The following is a 21,451-nucleotide window of genomic DNA, read 5'->3' as shown; positions in this document are numbered from 1 at the left end:
CATGCTGGTTCATACCCACGCAATTGAGAAGCAGTACTGGCCAGATTGGAGTTCTCAAAGTACTTTGGATCTGACAGAGATATGATCTATGAGTCAACTAGTTGCGCAGCTCGGCGAATTTGATGTACACCCCAAAGCCAAATCTGGGGTTTGATTAGAAAGTATCCATACTTGTAATAGGAATGCTATCAACACCTGATATCAGCAGAAGATATCCCGCGAACTGAATGTTAGGCATAATAAAAAGCGAAAGGTGATATCGCATGATTGATTAAGCTTTACGAATATAAATCAGGGTGGGTTAGATCAGAATCTGTTATCACAGCCAAGCCTAAGTGCAAAAACAAACCTTAAAATTGAGAGCCCGTTCTGCTAAATGATTCTATATGGTGTCATTTACTTCAATGACGATGGTATTTCTAGTCAACCCAGGTCATATGACCATTCATTTAACGTTAGTTTGAAGATGTTAAGTTCTTTATAGAAGTTCTGTTCTCATCTTCAATGCTTGATGTAAAATGGTCAAGCACCCATATGGGGATACCGTGATGTTAAAGAGTGAGCTGTATCGAAGGCCTTTATCGGTAGCCTGTGCATAACATTGAGTGATACACCACAAATGACACGGGTTACTTGAAACAGCGTTACATTCTCCAAAAGTTTGCATGTCCGGTTTCAAGCCGAGCCAACTTGCTGTTTCACACGTGTAGATCCACAAAGTTCTTATCGTCTGTTCAACGTGTCAGACCTGTCATACTGACGATGTATTTCGATGCTCGAGGTTGTTACACGACGCAGTTACACATTACTGTGTTATGATCACCTTAACCCAATGCCATGGTAAGATTTACGTCCATCGGCACGACGAGAACATCGTAGGTATGCATATGGCCAGCTTGACACGAAGGTCTGGTTCTATACTGCAGAACTGACTGGCTTACTGGTCCAAGCTGCTAACTTCTGTAGCCTCACGCTTTCAATATGTAAACGATTTTGTAAAGAGTCGTGGTATGAAAAGTCTGAAGCTATGAGGGGTGGAAGCCGAAGGGTGAAGCAAGCCAGTATCACCCCTTCATATTCATTTAATTTCTCTGATAACAACTAGACTTGGTGTAAACCCTTCCAAGCTCTTTCGCTAACCAGCGGCGATCATCAATAGTAAGCCAAGTTGCTTCTTCTATTTTGGAGGTGATATACATCATAACTTGCCTCAAACAAGTCCTCAAAATCTCCCGTCTTTGTTTAGTCCCCAACCTAGCGTATACAGTTGCTGCCGGCAACTCACTTACCTCACAGGCCCGCATCTTGGCTATTTGAGGCACTAGCCTTTTCAGGGTTTACATCCGCTCTAGTGTCTAGAGGTTCAATGATAACATCAATTTACATTATACCCCTGTACCAAGATGCCGTGTTTACTAGTCGTAAATTCGACAAAGATATATGGCTCAGCAACCACTTCTAAAAGAATTGTTATGCAGTTTACATTGGTGTGATGATTCCAACGTGCCTATCCACGATGAGAATACCCTGCCTCTGGTACTTTCTGGATACAAGGGCTGTCTCAGGCAGAGTAATTAGAGATCGAAACCTTGCCAGCCATGCTCATCGTTGCTGGCCAGACTCTTGTGTCACCTTGCCCAGACCCTTTGAGATAGCCAAGCCTGTCGGTGGGATTGAAAGTAATGGGTTGCCTACTGCTCTCAGCGAGACATACAATGACGGTAAACGGGTGCAATATAACCAGGTAAATAAAGACTATTATCGAGAAAACCACGTGTAGTATCAGTATACAGAATGATGCAAACATAGGATCAAGTCGTGTGTTACAAAAACAAGATTGGCTTCTGCAAATAAATGTTAGGCTATTGGAAAAATAGGAACCGCCAAGTTAAAGATGTATACAAATATGGTCTAATAGTTTAACAATCAAAGAATACCGTACAAAATATTACCAGTCCGAGATTGAACTTGCCTTATATTCACTTTTCAACAACCATGATATGATTGCTGAGATTGCTCCTATTACGCAACTCGTGAATCCGTAAGATATTCAGAGAGGGAAATAGAGTAACATCACAAAATTCACATATAAAGGCATGTGCATCATCAATAATGAAAAGATTCAGGCTGTGCATCGTGGTATATTGGTATGATAGATTGGTAGAGAATATGAGTTCAGACTCGACAAGGGTAAAGCCACCCAGATGTGATGTGTGTCCACCTCATATGGGTAACCCGTCCTCCTATCAGCCATGCAAAAAAGTAGGTAGCACGTCACCCATCGTTTCCCCGTCCTCATGACATTAAAGAGTTTAGTCCAGCAACAAAAAGAAACCAACCACACAAACACCCGCTCGCTTCGTTCAGACATTTTGACCACCGTAGTGGTAAGAGTCGCGGAATTAGACGTCCTGGACGTTGACGACATCGCCGTAGCGGTCGACAGCGACCTGCTTCTTCTTGGTGGACTCCTTGACGGGCTTGTCGGCGGCGAAGATGTGGTCGAGTTCTTCGAGCTGTTATCGGGGTTAGCATGCGTGTTCTGGGAGGGTTCTGCGGTGGGCGGTTCAAAACTTACAGTGCGGCCCTTGGTCTCGGGCAGGTACAGCCAGATGATGAAGGTCTGGACGGCGTCCCAGATGGTGAAGATGATGTAGGTCTTCCAGGCGATCTTCTCCATGGAGACGGGCCAGGCGAACTGGTTGAGGAGACCGGCGGCGTTGACAGCCAAGTTGGAGAAGGCCATACCCTTGGCGCGCATCTCGAAGGAGAGGACCTCGACGGGGTAGAGAGCCTGGAGGGGGGTGATACCGACGGAGTAGACGGAGCCGAAGAGGAAGATCATGGCCAGGCAAGCCTGGGAGGCAGCCGGGTTGTTGAAGATGGGGGCATCGTCCTTGGTAACACCAATCTGGGACTTGGAGAGGATGCCGGAGGCAACGGTCATGCCGAGCCAGACGACAGTGCAGGCGGAGAAGGAGAAGAGCAAAAGTGGGCGACGGCCGACCTTGTCAACGAGGAAAGCACCGAAGATGGCGCAGGCAAACTGTTGGCACGAGTTGATGAGGGTGATGTTGGCCTGCTGGATGGGGTGCGTGTAGCCGGCGGTGTCGAGGACGGAGCCGAGGAAGTAAGACAGCACAGCGTTACCGGCCCACTGTCCGAAGATGGAGACGGCCAAGTTGCAGCAAAGACGGTAGACGGCGGCGCGGTTGCGGAACAGGGCGCGGTAATCCCACCAGCGCTTGTCGGCACCGTCCATGTCGAGGAGCTCCTCGTACTCGTGGAGCTGGAGAGTGACCCAGGGGGACTCGGCGTTGCCGTTTCCGTGGTACCTGGTGAGGACCTCCTTGGCCTGTTCCTTCTTGTTGTTGACAAAGAGCCATCGAGGAGACTCGGGCAACCACATGCAGAAGATGACGATGAGACCAGAGAAGAGGGCCTGCATCCAGGTGATGAGACGCCACGAAGCATCACCCTTGATCTCGAGGGCGCCTCGGGCCGTTCCAGATGCAACGATGGCACCGGAGAACCAGAGGGTGTTGTACATGGCACCGACGACACCGCGGTAGGCAGGGTGGTTGATCTCGACGACGTACATGGGACCAGCAGAGGCGGCGATGGAGACACCGAAACCGAGGAGGAAACGGCCGCCCATGAACTGGCCGGTTCCGTTGGCGGTACCCTGAATGCAGGTACCGACGATGATGATACCAGCTCCGATGAGCATACCGACGCGGCGACCCCAGGTGTCAAGGCAGGGACCGACGAATGGGAGAGCGACGACACCACCGATCTGGTAGATGGAGGAGATGATACCGGCCCAGATACCGTCGTTCTTGGCGCCATAGCGCTCCTTGAAGGAAGGGTTCTGGAGCAAGTTGTTGATGAGGGAACCGTCGTATCCGTTCATGGTGGAGCAGAAGAAACCGACGAGAGAGAAGGCGTAGATCATGATCTGAGCCTTGGTCCAAGCCGAGGGAGGATCCTTGATCATGGCCTCGTTGAAGGCCTCGGAACCAGTGACCACCTTGGTCTGGACCTCCTTCTACAGAAAAGCAGGCGCGTTAGCAAAAACCCCAGTGATGTGATGTGCAAGGGGATATATCGAAGACATCACAAGACATACCTTGTCGGAGTCATGGTCCTCCTGGTGGGGTTGGATGGTGTTGACGGTATCAATCTTTTCAGACATGTTGGCGGTTGGTGGCAAGCTGCCAGGTAACAGCCTCCTTTGGAGTGTTGGCAGTAGGAGGAAGACTTGATTTGCCAATTACCACAGACCGAGCTGCGAGTAATGGATGTTGTGTCCGAGAGTGGGATGAGAGAGGATGAGGATGGAGAGCTCGAGACAAAGACAGTTACCGATCGCGGGACAGGCTGAGGTTTTATGATTTTCGGCGTCTTGGTTTTCCTGCCAGACGGGATCAGCAGTTGGAATTCCGATGGACAGAGAGACACACAAAAAGCAGCCGTTAGCTTGCTTGCAAGGACGAACCCCAACTCCCAATTGCCCATCATTAGCTCGGCCGTTTCGAGCCCACCCCCTCCATGCATGGATGGGCATGGGGTGTGGAAGGACGGGCCACCCTCACATGGGACCGAAATGGCGGCTGGCCTGGGCTTTGCTTGTACTAGCTGGGCAGCAGATCGTTGGTTGTACCACCACCCCCCCTTCACCGGCCCCCCTCCCCTCTAACCCCTGCTCTTCTCACATAGTAGTGCCCCCGTACGAATTGCATTGTGTGGAAAAGACGCATGGCTCTGGGGACCGCTGGTTGCCACTGGGGCGGGCGGGCGATGGGCGAGTCCCACCAAGCACCCGACAGATGGGCAGAGCAGATGGAGGGTTTGTCTAGAGGCATCGCCGGTTCTCGCCTAAGAGTGCTGGCAGTGGGCTACGCTATTTTCTTCTTGTATTTCTTCGGGTGTGGCTCTACTAGTATTTGGGGCGTGAAACTGCTTGGCAGGTACCAAAGATTCGTTCGCTGAAGGCTATGATGGCTGCAGCGCAATCAATGTAAAATAGATTAGGTGGGTGTACATCTACAGTATAGAAGCCAAGGGGAGGCCTGTGAAGCTGCTTCTTGTCTATTCTGCGTGTCTCATCTAGCGTGTGGAGTGGTACCCCAAGTCCCCCAACTTCTCCTCACGACTGGTTCGTCTAGCGGTACAACGTGCTGTGCTGTACATGCCGTCTGCGTGCCAGGGCTGATGAAGGATCATTGTCCTTCCATCTGCAGAGGTTATCAAACGGGCCGGCAAGCGAGAGACATGCTAATGTTTGGCTGTTAACGAAAGACGACTTGGTGTTGTGATTCGGCTGTCAATGGCGTTGAGTGGAGGCGAGCAGTGACATTCTGCTCTACACTATTCTAGTAGCAGTAAACTACATACATAGTACAGCAGTCACTGCGTTTCCCTCCCCGGATCAGCGGGTCCAAAGGCTCCGCAGAAGTGACTGGGATATTTGCGGATGTTCTGATGCTCTGCCTAATCGCGCCGCTCTGATGGAGCAACGCTCAGAAAAAAAGTAGCCCAAAAAAGGTTTTCTGAATCTGGGGTGAGTGTGGGTGGGTTGGTGGAGATGCTGCCCGTCTTGCCTCAAGGACCGACCAGGCTGCATCGTCGGAATCAAGACACATGTTTACGGGTGATGAATCGAAGCGTCACTATCGCGTGTGTGTCTGTCTACCATGTATCCGTATAATCGGAGATATTTTTATTTGTTGGCAGTAGCTTCTTTACGCAGCAGCGGTTGGCAGCAAATCAAACCATGGCGTTATCGTTTTCGAGGGACCACCTCCGGAAGAAGTTGTCCAACAACACCGTTTGTTGGAGAGCCGGTCCGGGATTGGGACCTGGCGCAGCCGAAGACACGAGCCAGTCGCAACGATGGCACGCGGTTGGCTTGGTGGCGTATGGGTTAGCTGGGGAGACTTGAGCTGGGGAAGAGGGAGAGCAAAAAAGAAAAAGAAAAAAAACAGATTGGTACAGAGAGGCATATCTGGAGAAGAAGACGCCAAACCCGAAAAAGGAGTCCAGGCGAACAAAAATGAGAGGAGCGACATTTGACTGGAGCCGGCCCGTCTTTCCATGTGGCCTGAGAGTCAACGCCTGATGGCTGTCCCTGGTTACTATTCTTTTTTTGCTGCTGCTCTGTCTCACGGCTACTTTTCTTAGGAGAAGAGCACCAGGGACACAGCTGGTCACCCCTTGTCGTATCGTCCCATGTCCCTGCCGGGGTGTTTCTTACTAAGGTCCGGTACTTGTCCGTACCGGCAGCGTCTCCCTTTAACTGAAGTACCTCGTAATAGTCCCGTGTATACTTGTTGGAGATGCAATGAGGGTTGCTAAGAAGCTCAACTAGCCACATCTTGATCACTAGAACTCTATAACAAGATGGGTCGAGAAGCAACACCGGTCTTGTCCAAGAAATGAGCAACTTGTACATTCCCTTTCGTTGAAACTTTGCAAAGTTGCAAAAAGTGATCATGATCGAGTTGACAAATGTCCATATGCACCTGTTCCATGTCCTCAACTTCCAAAGCCCGCCACGCTATGCCTATCTGGTAGACGGGCCGCCTTCCTCCGCGCTAAATTTCGTCCCAAAACGGTAATATGTGGTGGAGAGCTTCTCTAGGCGCTTTCTGAGCGGGCTAAGACGGATTGTCTCCACGATCAATGACCCACCATTTCGTCTTCGACATCCATCTTCTTTCGTCTAGATGTAAGATGTTATTGACATTCCGCTCCGTTGACTGGGTTGGACGTCCTGATGTATCAAGCCCCCAAAAGATGGCTGATGTCTACAAGCCGGAGTTGCTCTCTCATTGGTCTTACAACATCCGCCGGGCCCCTCAATGGTTCCCCTGCCGCTGCAAGCCACCGGCAAAGGGATCCTGTTCCTTAATTCGATTAATTCCTCTTGTCGGCCTCTACGATTCCTGAGTGGACCACATCTAGTGGTGGAATCATGTCTTGGGAAAAGGCCCGACAATAGACGAGCCATCAGGAAAACACACGCGACCCGTCGACGCGGATCTCGTTGCCAGCTACCCTGGTCGTTCAGTCACATTATCGCCAGTTTGCTCCCCGCTCCCCTCGTCCCGATTCGTGTTGGCTGGTCAGCTACGCACCTGAGTCTCTCAGCCAATTCATATTCCCAATGGTCATGTTTAGCGATCCAGCCACACCTGTCTTGTTCTCTCCACAGTGGGGATTCCCTGCATTCAGCGGGCCGTGATCCAAACGCCACGCTGCAAATTCCTGTCCACGCACCCATTCCTACAGACGACTGTAGACCACCCTCTATGGCTCAATGTGTGAAGCGGAGAGGAGGGCGTTAACGGCCGTCTCAGGGATTTAGAGCCACGGACCCGAAATCCTCTTACTGCGCCGCTGGTGAGCGCTCAAGGTAGCTTAGCCCGACTAAGGAGGGAATCGCAGGATGCCATCAGGGCGTCTTCGGCAACGGCAGTTGGTCATCGCTTCTCGCGATTAAAAACCTTTTACTGGCCAGCGTAATACAGTATCGGTCTACCGCGCCGAACAGGTACCCGTAGCTACGTTAAGCCATCGTTCATTCTGATTCATCAAAGTTTGGTTTGAGAGGCATTACGGGGAAGCTTTGGTAAGCGGAAAATCACGAGTGTATCGAACATGTCTGTTACAGTTGTTCCTATTTCCGGGGTCCGGGAGGCGGCAAAATCATACGTGATCTTGGGCTGACATGAGCAAACAGCAAGCATTCTTTCTGCCGGGCCATCAGAGCCATGTGTTGGAAAAGGCATCAGATTGGCCATGTCAGCTTGTATGTATACAATGTATAACTTTAACAGGTTTTAGGCAAGAAAAACCACTTAAAGATTTCTCTCAGTGGCATAATGATAAAGCAGATTCAATCTCTGACTTTTTTGGCGCGTACATGTACGGCAGCCCGGGTTTCCCGGCTTGTTAGGATGATGTCTCTGGATAAGCGCATCAAGCTGGAAGAATCGACAACCAAGAAGGTGGCAATGTCAGAGTCACATTCACTCGCGTGCGCCTATCGGGAAAGGCCGTTGGACCTGATTGATCTGCAAATAATAAATCATGGGCCACACCAGTCTGTGAAGATCTCGACAAGAGAGGGGATGGGTTACTCAAAGGGTCTTCTACGCTTGAGATTCACATCAGCCAGCGGGATCTGACCTCTACGATCTGAGTGGCAAGCCTTGGCCGCGTTCCGGCTTGGGAACTCAACGAGTAAGCTGCGGAGTGGCGGCGGCGGCGGCGACGGAACGAAGCCTCACATCACCATCGGCGAGAAGCGACTTCCAGGCCTCATGTTCGCCCAACTTTTCCGACTAGCATACCTGCATGTTCCCATGCCAAGAACAGTAACGGAGAGCTTAGGGCTACCGCAAGGCTCGCCCCGACAATCCGACTCAATTTGGGGTTTCTGAATGCCTTGTGGGCGGCACAGCGCTTAAAAAGTGGTGTTGAAAATCCCAAACGTCTGAGATTCGTCGAAGCCGGCAGGCAGATATATTGGGCGTACGGCTAGGCTTCCTGCATGCAAGGTTGATTCACTGCATCTAAAGCTGTTCCAACGCGGTTTAACATGGCACCATACGCCGGATGTAGACGTGAGAAAAAAAAAAAAAAAAAAAAAAAAAGAGTCTGTCGAGATGCCCATCCCCCAGATCGGATTCTAGCTGCAGCAACACACCAGCCTCAACTCTAGTGCTGTCCGGGGTTCCGACGCACCTAATACAGACTGCTCTGCGGCAACAGCTTCCGCCAACTATTCAAATCAGGCGTTGGGCAGCCCTGTTCGTTTCTGGATGGGTCCAATGCCAAATCTTGTGACCCCCAGCCCCAAAACGAAATGGCGCTAACGGAACAGCTTTCCTGAAAGAAGACCGGGGTGCTACCCTCCATGCTCCCCAATGTATGGACAGATCCGCGGTTCTGGAACTTGTGCCCCCCTCCCTCAACGCTAGCCCATTTGTGTGTTGCGATACTGGCATCTAAGTTCGTGACATTTCAAGAATTCCCAAATCAACGAAACTAAGCAATTTAGACGAGCTTGTTCGTCCTGGCTGGGTATGTCGGCAGGAAGCGGACATGAAAGCCAAGTGACCCGGCTAGAGATCTTGGAAACAGACATGCTGGCCTGAATTAGGGACAAGGCCATCCATCCTCGTTCAAGATATTCCTCGGATTTCCTCACTCCACAATCCTTCTGTTCTTTTCTGCTCTAAACTGGCACCCCCTGACCGGGCGATCTACCAATCATCTGTCCATCAGCCCGGGTACCTTGCCTCTCAGGACGGTGTGATGTGCGGGAAGGGGAGGCGGGCCAAGACGTAGAATGTAGCGAGTACGTCTCCCTATGCTGATTTATGCCAGCGGTACAGCGTGCCGTGGTGTTGCGGAGGCAGGGGTCCAATTTGCATCGTGCTGGCCGAGGCATGTAGGTCGGGGTCCACGTCTCTTGGCTGCCGGAATGGCGTCGCGTGTGTTCCGTCAGGTGTTCGTGTTTGTCAGTCAAGACGAGCTAGACTCTTCACTTTTCTCCTCCATTGTCCTCAGCTCACGGTCTAGAACCGACCTCGATGGGCACGAGATCGTCTGATGGCTAGAAGTCGGTCTTTCCGTCAGTTCACCATCATCAACTTGCCACTTCGATGTTGTCGTTGCTGCTCAACACCGCTGACTTGATAGCTTTTCGAACTTTGACCGCGAGAAAACCGAAACAACATTGCGAGACTGTCACGAGATAACTCTTACAGCACGATGTCTCCTCGTTCGAAATCCAACATATCAAACTGCCGCGATAAGTTGGGTTCTCCATTGACTTCGAACACGAAATCAAATCGCATTTGATCGTCCACTTGGTTCCGCCCGCCTACGAGGATACTCTCGACAACATGTTTGAAGATTTCAACAAAGAGGTAACACTTCGTGGTCTTCTTTCTTTCAACACTTCAATCAACTTTCATCATCGATGGTCGAATCCCAGCACCACGAGAAATGGCAAGCTTTGTGAGGGCCAAACGGAGTAGTTTTGCTCCAACCTGAGCAGCTATGTTCCTCCCTCTGTACTTACTGAGTATATCCAGCCCAATCGTGCTTAGAAAGACGCTATTATTTCATTGTTCCATGTTTCTGCTAACAGTGATGGTCGTGTTCGAAAACTGGAAATCCTACCCCTGATTCTCCTCTCTCTCTGGTATAGCATGCTGACTTGAGGTGGAGCAGCCAGACTGATCCGTACATTCTCGAATGCCCCTCGAATCAACCTTCTTCAAACGTTACGCGGCGTTTTTGCTCTCTTCTCTCATCAGTAAGGGAATCCATCGACACTTGCCTACCACGAACCGAAAGGGGTGCTGTGAAACCGTACCTGAGAGCACTGTCTTGATCTACGGGTTATTTGTTTGCTTAATTAACTTGCTAGGCTTCTCAATTGTTGGCTAGCTAGCGATTGCCATTCGACACAAGATCCTTGGAATTCCCGAATTCAATCTCTCACCTTGCCTGCTTAGGTCCTTTCCAGGCGACTGCAATAACCAAGCATACCTCGACCGAAACAAAAGCCTAAGAAGCCTGAAAAATTCTTGTCACTGCAGGCCATCAACAAGGACTTCAGCCCCCATACGAACACGAAGAAACTCCTACATACATACCTACATTGCAATTTGACCCTTTCCGTATAAAGAACACCCGTACCCATGCTATTTCTGAGCCCGGCTTGCCATGGAAGGGAACACTTTGGCTAGGTGTTTCTCCTGTGACCTAGACGGCACAATATGCAAGGTATCCCTGTGCTGCAACGCATTCGTGGTCGATAATCAAAACCAAAATCATCCCCTTCCAATAGTGCATTTCTTCATTTCGTTTATATCTCATTTTTCATCTCGCATCTGTACGAATCCTTCAGTCGACATTCCCCCTTAGGTCACTTCCACGTTGTGCTTACGACCTGCGTTATGATTCTTTTCTTTTCTTTTCTTTTCATTTTTTTTTTTCTTTTGCAGCCTTTTGATGTTCCACTTAGACTTTGATGCTGGATAGAAACTCGAAGTACGCTGAATGTCCAAAGCCATACCAACTTCAGTCCATCACTGACTGCCTACCTACGTTCTCTAGTCTCATTGCTTTTCATCGTCCCCTCTTCACTTTTTGCTTTTGCAGAGCTTACTCTACACCTCGAGAAAGATAATGTGGTCCCTTGAAAGAAAATGGCAGCTCACTAGCGGGTGTTTCATCACCGAAGAGTTCGATGCTTCCGAAGTACAATTGGCCCCAATGACGCGTCGACGAACCGTCTGTGACGACGTATCGAACGAGAAGTCATTGTGCAGTTCATACTCCTCAGCAACGTCATTTCATCAATGCTTCGAGGCTACAGTGACTTGGCCAGTTGTGGGATCTTGAAGAAAGATGTGCTCCGCATCGCCCACTGAGAGGATACTCTGTTGACGATCTCACTTTGTTTCCCTAGCTGTCTCGCAGTGCTCGTACCCCAAACGAAACCATTCCCGCGGGCGAGACGACCGCACTCCTCCAACTCGACACGAACCAACGTAGGGGCGCAGCAGATGATTGCACTGGCTTTGAGAGTTTAGTCAGTCCAACTGTCAGGAATGGTCTCACATACGATACATTTCCATTTGGTCCTAGCATTTTATTGCTCTGACCGTCTTGTAATGGCGAAGATGGCGTTGACCATGTCAGGTGAAAACGCAGCTAGGCAGATTGTTGGTTCTCTATGGCGTACCACAACCTTGCCTCAGCCGTTGGACTCCGTGCCAATAAGCCACAGAAGTTTTCTACGATGTTGGGAAACTAACGTCGAAGTCGGTCGCGGAGTTGAGGGGCCGAGATGTGAAGATGCCGCTGGCAGACCAGACCTGGCAAAGCAGTGGTGTAAACCAACTAACGTTGGAGAAGACAGTCATGCTCTCTTCGCGGCGTTGCTACCGCTGCTGCTTCTTTATTTATTTTTTTCTCCGAGGAGAAAAAGATAAGGTTAAGAGATCATGCGAGGAAAGTTGGAGTAGAAGGTCCCTTACAAACGGAACCAACGCCTACGATTGACTTACACAATGCTTTTATGTTCCCTGAAGCAGGCGAACACCTCTGCTTCCACGCCAAACGAGGCAACTTCATGGGGGTATTTCGTCGTGTGAAATGCCGGGCTATTTTATTTGGACTGCCAAACGCTTGGCTAAGTATGCTTTTTTTTTTTTTTTGGTTCTTTGAAATTCAGTATGTCGATATTGAACGAGTTTGCCCAGTTGGATTGACTTGCCGGCAGTAACCTGCCTACAGCCTGTGCCCGGGTCGTAGAAGCGAGACGAAGGTCCTTGCTACACTGCAATTCTGATGGGATGGCACAGTTGACGTGGTGTTGACTGGTCTGGTTCGCTCATAGGAAGTTGCAATTGAGTGGACAGTCACGCGAGTTACAAACTATTTTTCCCGCAAAACCCATTTGTTCGTCCTTGGAGATGTTGTTTTCAGACCCAAATGCAGTCTCGCAACTATCCTATACCATGTAGGTAGTGGACCACCAACTCGGCAAGGGTCTCTCCGATTACAGCCCGTCAAAGCGCCTAGTTTTGTCAAAGAGGTCCTGTAAGTCGTCTTCCATCATGCTGAAGTATCACCGATGAGTTGGATAAATCCTAACATGGTCATCCAGTTTCTACTCATGAATTGGAAGATTTAGCAAACCCCTGCAATCGCGAAAACTATCCCATGTTGTCTCTCTTTCTAAAGGCGTCTATGCAGTCTCAATGACGCTGCACAATGCTGAAAAAGCTAGTTTATTGATTGTCTTGAATACATGTTACTTGGGTGTTTGGAATTTTGCCGAGCGCTAGGGTTTGATGTCACGATTGACCAAGGGGTCAGACCAAACATAATCATGTCGCGTCACATTGATGATAGCGGACGTTAGCCCCTCTTTGGAGAGCCACCTTCGGAATTCGCGGTGTTGGTTGCATTGCCCAGGCAATACGGCATGGAAACCCGCCTTGGCAGCTTGAGTCTCGGATCTGCCTAATAAGAGTGGGTTCGGCCCTACTACAGAATCCTCTGGGACATTCATCGATAAAGATTGCTCATTTTTAAGAAAGCCAACTACTTACGTGTCGATTGTTGTTCTTCCCCATTTGAGCTGTCCAAGTCACGCTCATCACATACCAAAACCACCTAAACTACTTCCACATCGAGCCATGGCGGACACTAAGCCTCCACCGAAAGCTGGCGATGCCGGCGTGCTTATGGGTCTTCTGTCCACTTCTTTCGTGGCATGGCTACTCATTGGAGCCTTGGCTCATTGCGACGATTCTTTCATGCCAGTTGAGACGGCTTGGATTCTCACTGCATCGCTATCCTTCATACTTGCAGTTTGCCTCATCTTGTCGACTGCCGAGTGTCCAACTTCGACGCACTCGCAAGGTGCTGCGTATTACACTGCTGCGATCATGGGGTTTGGCGTAAGCACAATCTACGCACTCACCTCAAATGGTTGGTATCATAATCAACGACGTGTCTTCTGGTCTCTGAGTGGGCTTTTCGGTGGAATATTTCTAGAGGCATCAACTGGCTTCTTCTCTAGCTGTGCTCGTCGGTTGCAAGCCTCCATGATTAATTCAGAATCAGTCACTGGGCTATCAGGAGCTGCCAAAAACACTGAAGCAGAAAAGTGTGTCGAGGCAACTTGAAACAACCCCTGAATCTTCGTCTATTACATTTGCAAGCACAAGATGGGTCTTGCTTGCGGGTTAGAATCGGTGAGGGCAATAGCATTTCGAACAAAGTCTTTGAGGTGCTTGGTATGGTCATGAAAGAGATTACTTATCAAGTCATCAACGACTGTGCTTTCATTGTGGTAGGAAGGGTAGCAAAACATTGAAGAGGGGTCAATGTGGCTCTTGAGCCGTCTTTTATGTCGAGATGAAGAATGACCAAGTTACCTCGTCCATATTAAGTTTCAGAGGAGTCCTGGATCATCATGAACCAAAATCGTCATTAAGAGGTATTAGGTACAAACAGGATCAAGTTTCAAGGTTCCTATGATCGATACTCTGCGTGGCAATACTGGTCTCTCGTTCTCTAAAGTTTTAATCAAGCACATATCCAAGTAAAAGTGAAAGTGACACGAATATGCACTGTTCAATTCTATTCATTGCGCTGGGGAAGGATCTACCTTGAGGCATCTATGGACGAATGTCTGGGCCACTGGGCTTTTGTCTGGAGACTTACCAGAAGATGGCGCTCTGCGGCTGTGAGTCCCCATCCTCACCTTTACTCACATTCTTCTTCCCGGTTCTGCTGATATCTTTTCAGACACTTTAAAGACTTTAAAATGCCAGTATCATCGCCTGGCATCTTGAGGAACACCTTCATCGTAAGCGATAACGAATGCATCCCTGAGGGACTTTGGAGATATCCCGGCGGCCCGTCTGCTGAGACCTTCTAGGTTTGGGCATACGATGCCGACTGGAAGCCTGCTTCAGTAGAAGTTTCTGTTCTTGATGGAGAGGAGTACCGAGGTCGCGTCAAGGTGCCAATCTACTGCCTCGATGCGTGGTTTTATGCTGCGTGTTTTTAGGGCGTCGGTCTGAGGGACATGTGGCTCAAAGCACAGACTCAACGCTCAAAGTGGTGAATCTGCTGCTCCAAACCGATAGAAAATTGGGATCACGAGTCTTATATTTGAGCTCAGCCCGGGCAGTAATTCCGACTATTGATTAAACCAATGGGTTTCTGTCTATTAAAGACTCTCGAAGTATGCTTAATCTATACGCCTGACGGCTCTCGTCACACAGTTGCCGTCAGTATTGATGAATCATCCGTAGATACTTTTCGGGATCGTAAGGCTGCTCGTTGATTTTAAGAAAGATTCTTCAAGTCAGAGAGTGCGTTTTTTCAAACAATCACATACACCTGATTGAATAAATGGAGACAAACAACTTGCAGCGTCAAGCTTCGTCCTCTTTATCATCCACCCAATCACGAGGTAGATTTTCCTCCGTCCAGTCTTCAAGTACTTTAGCTTTCCATTGATTCCATTCTTCATCTCCGTAACCGAATGCTTCTCTGAGACCTAGAAAGAGCTGATCGAAAACTGGTTTGTCTGAAGGACTCTCAGGGCCCATAGCGAAGTTGAACCTCTGGATCCTACGACCATTCACCAGGTGATTGGCAATGTCTTTTCTACCCCGTTCTCGGAGGATCTCAAAAAACCGCAATTCGTCGGGAGACAACGTGTTAGACCCTTCGTAGAACGCAGCTACCGGCCACATCATCAACGGAGAGGAAAATGCCTCCTCTGGTGAAGCCGTACTTGTCCACTCCCAGTCTATAATTCCAACAATGTCGAAGTTTTCATTAATCAAAATATGGTCGCCCTTGTCATCCGGATGTTTTAAGTAAAATTGGTTCTTTGATGAAGCATCTTCCCAAAGGCTATCAACTAGATCCAAGCGTAATCGATGCGCCAGATATACGTCCAAATGATGACAAGAAGCTATTTCACCGCTTGCTATCATTTTTAGATAGCGCTCAACTATAGCACGAGACCCCGCTAGTGAGGACGAGAAGGGGCCGAGGGGCCCTTCGGCACCAAGCCGATATGTCGCAGGTTGTGCAAGGCCGCGCAAATCAAACCCAGAAGCATCGTCATTAGATGGAGTCAAAGATCCCATCAGCCTAAAAGGATGCTTTTCGATCTCAAGGAACACGTCTGCTAGCTGTTGCATGATCTTTTCTTTTTGTGCTGAAGTTACTGCCCTCCAGTCTAGAGGGAGACCGTCAAGCCTCCCCATTAGAATATAGCCAGCTCCAATTTGGCTCGCAGGGTCAGATTCACAAGCCCAGTCGAAAACTTCGGGTACAGGTATACGAGTGTGCCGTTTGAGGTAGGTCATTGTAGCCGCTTCGCTTCGTAGAATGAAATCCCGGACTTCCTGTGGAGGCGACGTTGTCTTGGTAATGTGAAAGCGTGCGAGCCAGGTAACTCCGTCCTGAAAGTGGATTTCCGTGTGACAGTTTTGGTTCCCCATCATCGCGGACATCGTTTTGCGTGACAATTCTATGGTGCACGGAACACCGTCTCTAAGCATCGATGCGCGGGAACGCAACTTGGCTACATCTATCCGATGGCAAAGCTCTTCTATATGGCGAGCTTCCGCTGCTGAGTATTTATAGGCGAACATATCCCAGTCGGACTAAATCGAACATCAGCAAGACTGTGATATACCGAAAGGTGAATTACTGACATCCGGCTCTGGGCAATCATGCCATGGCCCCCTGAGATGAGTGCCACAAAGATGTCTGTCGCACAGCAAGCAGCATCCACCTCGATGTACAGCCGGTTTTCCACATCCGTCGAAATCGCATGTCCACAGCGGCATCTCGGTATTGAAAAAACTTGGTTAATTCGGGACCAGTGCAGCACTGTTCCTGACATAACATCGCCTGTCGTATTGATGATATATTCCCTAGTGTGTTTAAGGGAGAGTTCAACAGGCAGCAACCCTTTCGTCGAGTAAGGCTATTGGTGGTCCACGCTTTGTCTTACAATACCAGCCTCCTATTTCTGCTTAATACCGCAATGGGAAATTGACCGTTAGATGACTGCAGAGACGTTGATTGAATCTAAGTCAAACTAAAAGTGTTTGCCAATTATGCAGAGATGGAAAAGTGGCAGTAGACTTTGACGAACCAATAGACTCCAAGCACAGTGGTTAGGAGTTCTAAAGGGATCCATAACTGGTACATTCCATGAAGCAAAGAAGCGAGTAGCGTATAGTCGCGCTGCGCTTTTTGCATATCTATCAAGCTCTAGTTGGGTTTGAGAAAGTCCGACACAATGGTAGCCGGCCATGCCAGCTAATGGCGAAGTACCTTGCGGTTTAAGATGATGAGTATGTATTACGTTCCATGGGAGACTGAAATCGTGGAGGGAAAACCACGGCTAGGGTTTCCACCTCAGAGGTTACGAGACAATGTCGCTTGGTGTCGTGCTCAAGATATAGCTGTACTGCCTTGGCCAGAACGGGAAACTACAACTTAAAATGGGCAGGTCAGGGACTGAGACGGATGTAAACAGTCATTCTAAGTCTAGGTAATCGTTTTGTTGAATGAAACTGATAATCTAGGATGCAAGTAGGGAGAATGCAGTTGCGATGCTCATCTGATTCGGAAGCAGGATGGAACGGTCTGATTGAGTATGTTTGACTACATGGCAGGCTATGAAATCATCTCTGCAGTTGCATCTTCTTTGCATACCCAGTAGTATGTTTTACGTGCTCTGGTTGAGTCGAGTCAACTTGGCGAAAAGGATTGCGAAAGATCAAGGGCCGTATCTCCATTACCTCTACGCTCACGGAATAAATATCTGCCACATGAGTATGCGTTTTTGTGTTCCTGCCAAGCTCCATTCAATAAGTTATCACACCGCCGTTGCGGCTCGCTCGCAGACAATTGCCAAGAGCCTGAAACTCCTGACGAATGCTCCTTGTGTCTTGAAATAAGCATTCCAGCCAGAAGGGTGGAGTTTATGAAAGGAACAAAGCAGGGATTCTTACAAGGAAACCCGGATTTCTTTCTTCTATGTCATGAGGCTGGTTCGAAAAGCAACTTTACTGGGTCTACATTTCTCATACACTAACCGGGGATAGTTACACCAACGTTCCTTTTCTCAGATTGTATAATTAAAGGATTACCATTCCTTCATATTGCTGACATACTTTCAAATTCATCATGCTGGTTTTGAGTAATTACGTCGGTAATACCGTTTCCGTGCTGATTTGAAAGTGGCTCGTGAGGAACAGTTTTGCAGAAGGCTTAGTATCACTCGAAGTTGAGGGTTAGGGTTAAAATCACAAGGTTACTTTTAAGGGAAATTAAAACTTGATGCTGCAATGGGAAAGAGTGTTTATGAAGCTGACCTAATACTGTGCTCTCGTCGACTATCAATTGTGCGCTGTGGCAATGGCTGGCTATGTCCCCATGAAGATGACCAGGGTCGATGTTCATGTAGAGAGCGTATCCCTAACCCTGAGAAATATACTAACCAGCTCCTGCCTAATTTTCAGGGGGTTTGCAAAGATCACTTGAATTTCTTTCATCATAAGCTCTCTAGGTTGAAACTGCCCCTGTAGCCTTGCTGCTTGCTTCATCCATTACTTGTCCCACAAAATTATTCATAGCACCCCTTATCTCTCTCCGCCCGCTGCTTAGCTCCAATCTATATGCTGGCGTATTTTCTTCTTTCATTATCTTTCTAGATCACCTTTGGCTTCTCTTGTTCGTTGTCTATGACATGAAGACTTAGTCGATCCACTGTTGAGTCATTAGCCTGGAGACCCAGATCTGCAGGAACAAGCGGTATGTTCATCAAATGCAATGGTTGGTGTCGGACTACTTTTCTTTGACTCTAACCAATTCTGGCCCTCAATGCAGATTGGTAGCCTATTTATCTTGGCGAACCACTCCCGCCTAGTTTTGCCTGCCTGGGTAATGTCACTTCTTGGTGCTTGGCTGTTTTCAACGGGCTGTCTCCTTCCCTCACCGTACCTATTAACAGATGCAATAAAGACACAAGAAATGTTGTTTTTAATTAAGAAGAAAGATGACTTAATGTTTCATTAAGGCTTAATTTAGTATGTAACAGCCAACATTTAGTTACCTAGAGCCCGTTCGCTGGCTGGTTCCAAGGGGCTTTTTACTTTATTCCTTTACCGACATACGGATACTGTCAAGACAAAATTAGTAATGGAAATAACTATGGACTTCTTCAAAAGGTATCGAAATAGCACATGCAGAGTTATGACGGGACTGCACCGTAACCGATTGGCAAGTAAAAGTCGCCCTCCGTAACTCCAAATATTACTATGACTGACTGGCTTTCGTAAACATCTCAACACGAGGGCATCCAACCAAAGACCAAAGACCAAAGACCATCAATCAATCGTTCGTCCTAAACTTGACTCGACTGGCCATAGCAAACATCAGGCTATTCGTCGACGCAGCCTACCTTCCACTTTCTTCTCTCTCCCCAGCGTCGATCAGGGTTCGTCTCACCGGGGAATCTCGGAAGCGGCGCCGGCCCCTGCACAGTGAACCCCCCGTCCCCTGGAAGCCATTGGCGCGCGACATGCAATGGCACTCACTGGACCTCGCATAGCGTGTAAAAGCTCACCGCCGTAGGGTGCTTGCTGTAGGGCGGGAACCACAACACCACCCAAGGCATGGCATCCATGGATCGCAGGGCGCACTATGGGATGACTTCCGCCGTCTCATTGGCCCCCCGGCCGTCCTGTCCTAGTCTTCTTACGGCGTCCCTTGCAGTTGCAGTGCTGCAGATGATATCGCGTCTCTGGCTGGAATAAGCAGGCAGTCAGAGGCAGGCAGACGCAGAGGACAGCCAAAAAAAAAAAAAAAAAAAAAAAAAAAAAAAAAAAAAAAGGCGTCAATCCCCATCATCTCACTACCACAGTGTAAAACGCATGCGTGCCGCGGCGTTGTTGGGCATGCATCTCGCCACCGCTTCCACCGTCAACGGCCGCCAACGGGCGGAGAAATAAGGGTATCCGTGGTTACCTTGGGGTTAGCTTGACAGAAAACCGGCATTTCATCAGGTGATATCCCGCTCTGTGTCTCTGTGTAACACGGGCTGCCCCGTTTCGTCTCGTCAATTGTACTACCAAGCAACTACAATGACTTTGCTTTACCTCCTCTCCCATGATGTGTCGCCTAATGGCGAGTGCGCAGTACAAAAGCGGTGGTGGCCTTGGTACAGGATACTTTTGTGCAGTGCAGTAGTAGTAGTAGTAGTGTACTGCTGGTGCTGGAGATGCCCTCCCCCAAAAACAAGAAAAATACGAAATCATGTCCAAACATTAACCAAGGCTATTCACCACCCTCCCACAACACCCAAGAATTTCCACCTTCATCAATTGACATTTGTGTGTCATCGTTCCCTAAAAATATTATCCCAATGCATTGCCTCCCAGTAAACAGAAAAAATCAAGCCCCAATGTTTGCAAATAAAAGCCCTTGCCGTAGCCCATCTCGTGTATGGTCATAAAAGCCTGAACTGACCAGACGCCGCGGAGGACCGGGTAACGATCCGATTGCCCGGAACCCTGAAAAGAAGTCCCCTTGACCGGTCTATCAAACTTGGACGGGACTTTCGGAGGAGGAAAAAAATAAAAGAGAGTCTGAGCGAGAGAACTTTTTTTTTTTTTTTTTTTTTTTGCCGCCTCCCCCAAAAAACAAAACTTCTTTTTTTTTGTAAAAGCTCACGATTGCCGTCCGTTGGTTTGTGGGCGGCTGCTGTGCCCTTGCGAGTTTCGGTCTTCTTTCTCATTCGACGAGGAGTCGTCGTCGTCGTCGAGCTGCAAAGGGTCGTCTTCCAGGTCCGAAAACTCGCTGCCGCGACCCTTTTTGCTCCTGTCCGGGTTGGACTCGTGCCGCCCGCTCACGCAGCCCGGCCTGTTGCCCAAGGCGTGGCAACAACACCATCGGAACGCCTCCGGGTGCCTGGCGCGGATCGGCTCCGTGTCCAGGTCATACAGCAACATGTCTCCCGGCAAACGTTCGATGGCAGTTTCATCCATGAGCTCCATCTCGCCTGTTACGGAGTGACATACCAGTCATAGGTTAGTTCCCTCTGTACGGGGGGTTGGAAAATGGAAGACTAGATGATGACGGGACAAGGCAGGTTTTTATTGTTTTGTTGGGGGGGGGGGGGGAGAAGCTTACCTGAATGGTACCAACAAGCGCCGAATTGGTTTTCCTCCTCGGTAAAGATGCCGTCGCATTGAACGCAGATTTTAGGCTCGCCGCCGGTAGCCTTTCTCTTTAGTGAGGTCGCCATGGAGTTTGGACTTTTTACGGCGTCTTGACCGCGAATATCGGCCTGGAAGCGGAGCAGTCGGTCGAACTGGCGGAGCGCCTGGGCCCGTACGCGTTGATCTTCGCACAGTGCCACGAGTATAGCACGAGCGACGTGGGCTGGGGCCTGAGCGAGACCGTCGACGTCGGGGCTGAAGAGCAGTGGTGGCGGTTGGTCAACTGTTGTAGTGGAAGATGCGAAATCCATTGCCGTCTCCTTTGGAGTTGGAGGTTTCTAGGGTGTGGGAGATATTTGAGGCTCCCTCGACTTTGGGGGAGGGTATTTCTGGGTTCTGGGTTCAGTCGCCGGAAGCCCTTCCCCGGATGTGTCAGCTCACGGATGCATTAGCAAAAAAAGGTGTCTTCAAGGGGGGTGGAGGCGTTGGGGATAACGGATGGTCGGCCGCGTCCGAGGCAGGACAAGGGAAGGGTGTGGTAAAGGTGTGGGAAGGGGGGGGGACGGAACCGGGGGGATACGTTTGGCTGGAATGGCAAGCAACAAGTGCAAAGCAAATAAGAAGAGGAGGAAGAGGAGGAAGAGGAG

General features: G+C 49.3%; 4 protein-coding genes across 4 annotated transcripts; 1 reads left to right on the top strand and 3 right to left on the bottom strand.

Moving 5' to 3' along the window:
- Nucleotides 1-2,402: 2,402 nt before the first annotated feature.
- Nucleotides 2,403-4,195, bottom strand: CTRU02_210167 (lactose permease; the record flags this gene model as incomplete). The annotated part of the gene is made up of 3 exons (XM_070205404.1): nucleotides 2,403-2,516; nucleotides 2,579-4,048; nucleotides 4,118-4,195. The coding sequence occupies 3 exons, from the start codon at nucleotides 4,193-4,195 to the stop codon at nucleotides 2,403-2,405; spliced, it is 1,662 nt and encodes a 553-aa protein (XP_070061052.1).
- A 9,037-nt stretch (nucleotides 4,196-13,232) lies between these two features.
- Nucleotides 13,233-13,724, top strand: CTRU02_210166 (uncharacterized protein; the record flags this gene model as incomplete). Its single annotated transcript, XM_036733827.1, has 1 exon — nucleotides 13,233-13,724. One exon carries the CDS (start codon nucleotides 13,233-13,235, stop codon nucleotides 13,722-13,724), a length of 492 nt encoding a protein of 163 aa, XP_036574455.1.
- Nucleotides 13,725-14,984: 1,260 nt separating this feature from the next.
- On the bottom strand, nucleotides 14,985-16,418 carry CTRU02_210165 (uncharacterized protein; the record flags this gene model as incomplete). Its single annotated transcript, XM_036733826.1, has 2 exons — nucleotides 14,985-16,232; nucleotides 16,284-16,418. The coding sequence occupies 2 exons, from the start codon at nucleotides 16,416-16,418 to the stop codon at nucleotides 14,985-14,987; spliced, it is 1,383 nt and encodes a 460-aa protein (XP_036574454.1).
- A 3,894-nt stretch (nucleotides 16,419-20,312) lies between these two features.
- On the bottom strand, nucleotides 20,313-21,115 carry CTRU02_210164 (uncharacterized protein; the record flags this gene model as incomplete). The annotated part of the gene is made up of 2 exons (XM_036733825.1): nucleotides 20,313-20,644; nucleotides 20,776-21,115. The coding sequence occupies 2 exons, from the start codon at nucleotides 21,113-21,115 to the stop codon at nucleotides 20,313-20,315; spliced, it is 672 nt and encodes a 223-aa protein (XP_036574453.1).
- Between the last annotated feature and the right edge of the window lie 336 nt (nucleotides 21,116-21,451).

Source organism: Colletotrichum truncatum (assembly GCF_014235925.2).
Source record: "Colletotrichum truncatum strain CMES1059 chromosome Unknown Contig_0006, whole genome shotgun sequence".
Lineage (NCBI taxonomy): Eukaryota > Fungi > Ascomycota > Sordariomycetes > Glomerellales > Glomerellaceae > Colletotrichum > Colletotrichum truncatum.
The sequence above is the reverse complement of the archived record's forward strand: the minus strand, read 5'-3'. Positions and strand labels throughout refer to the sequence as shown.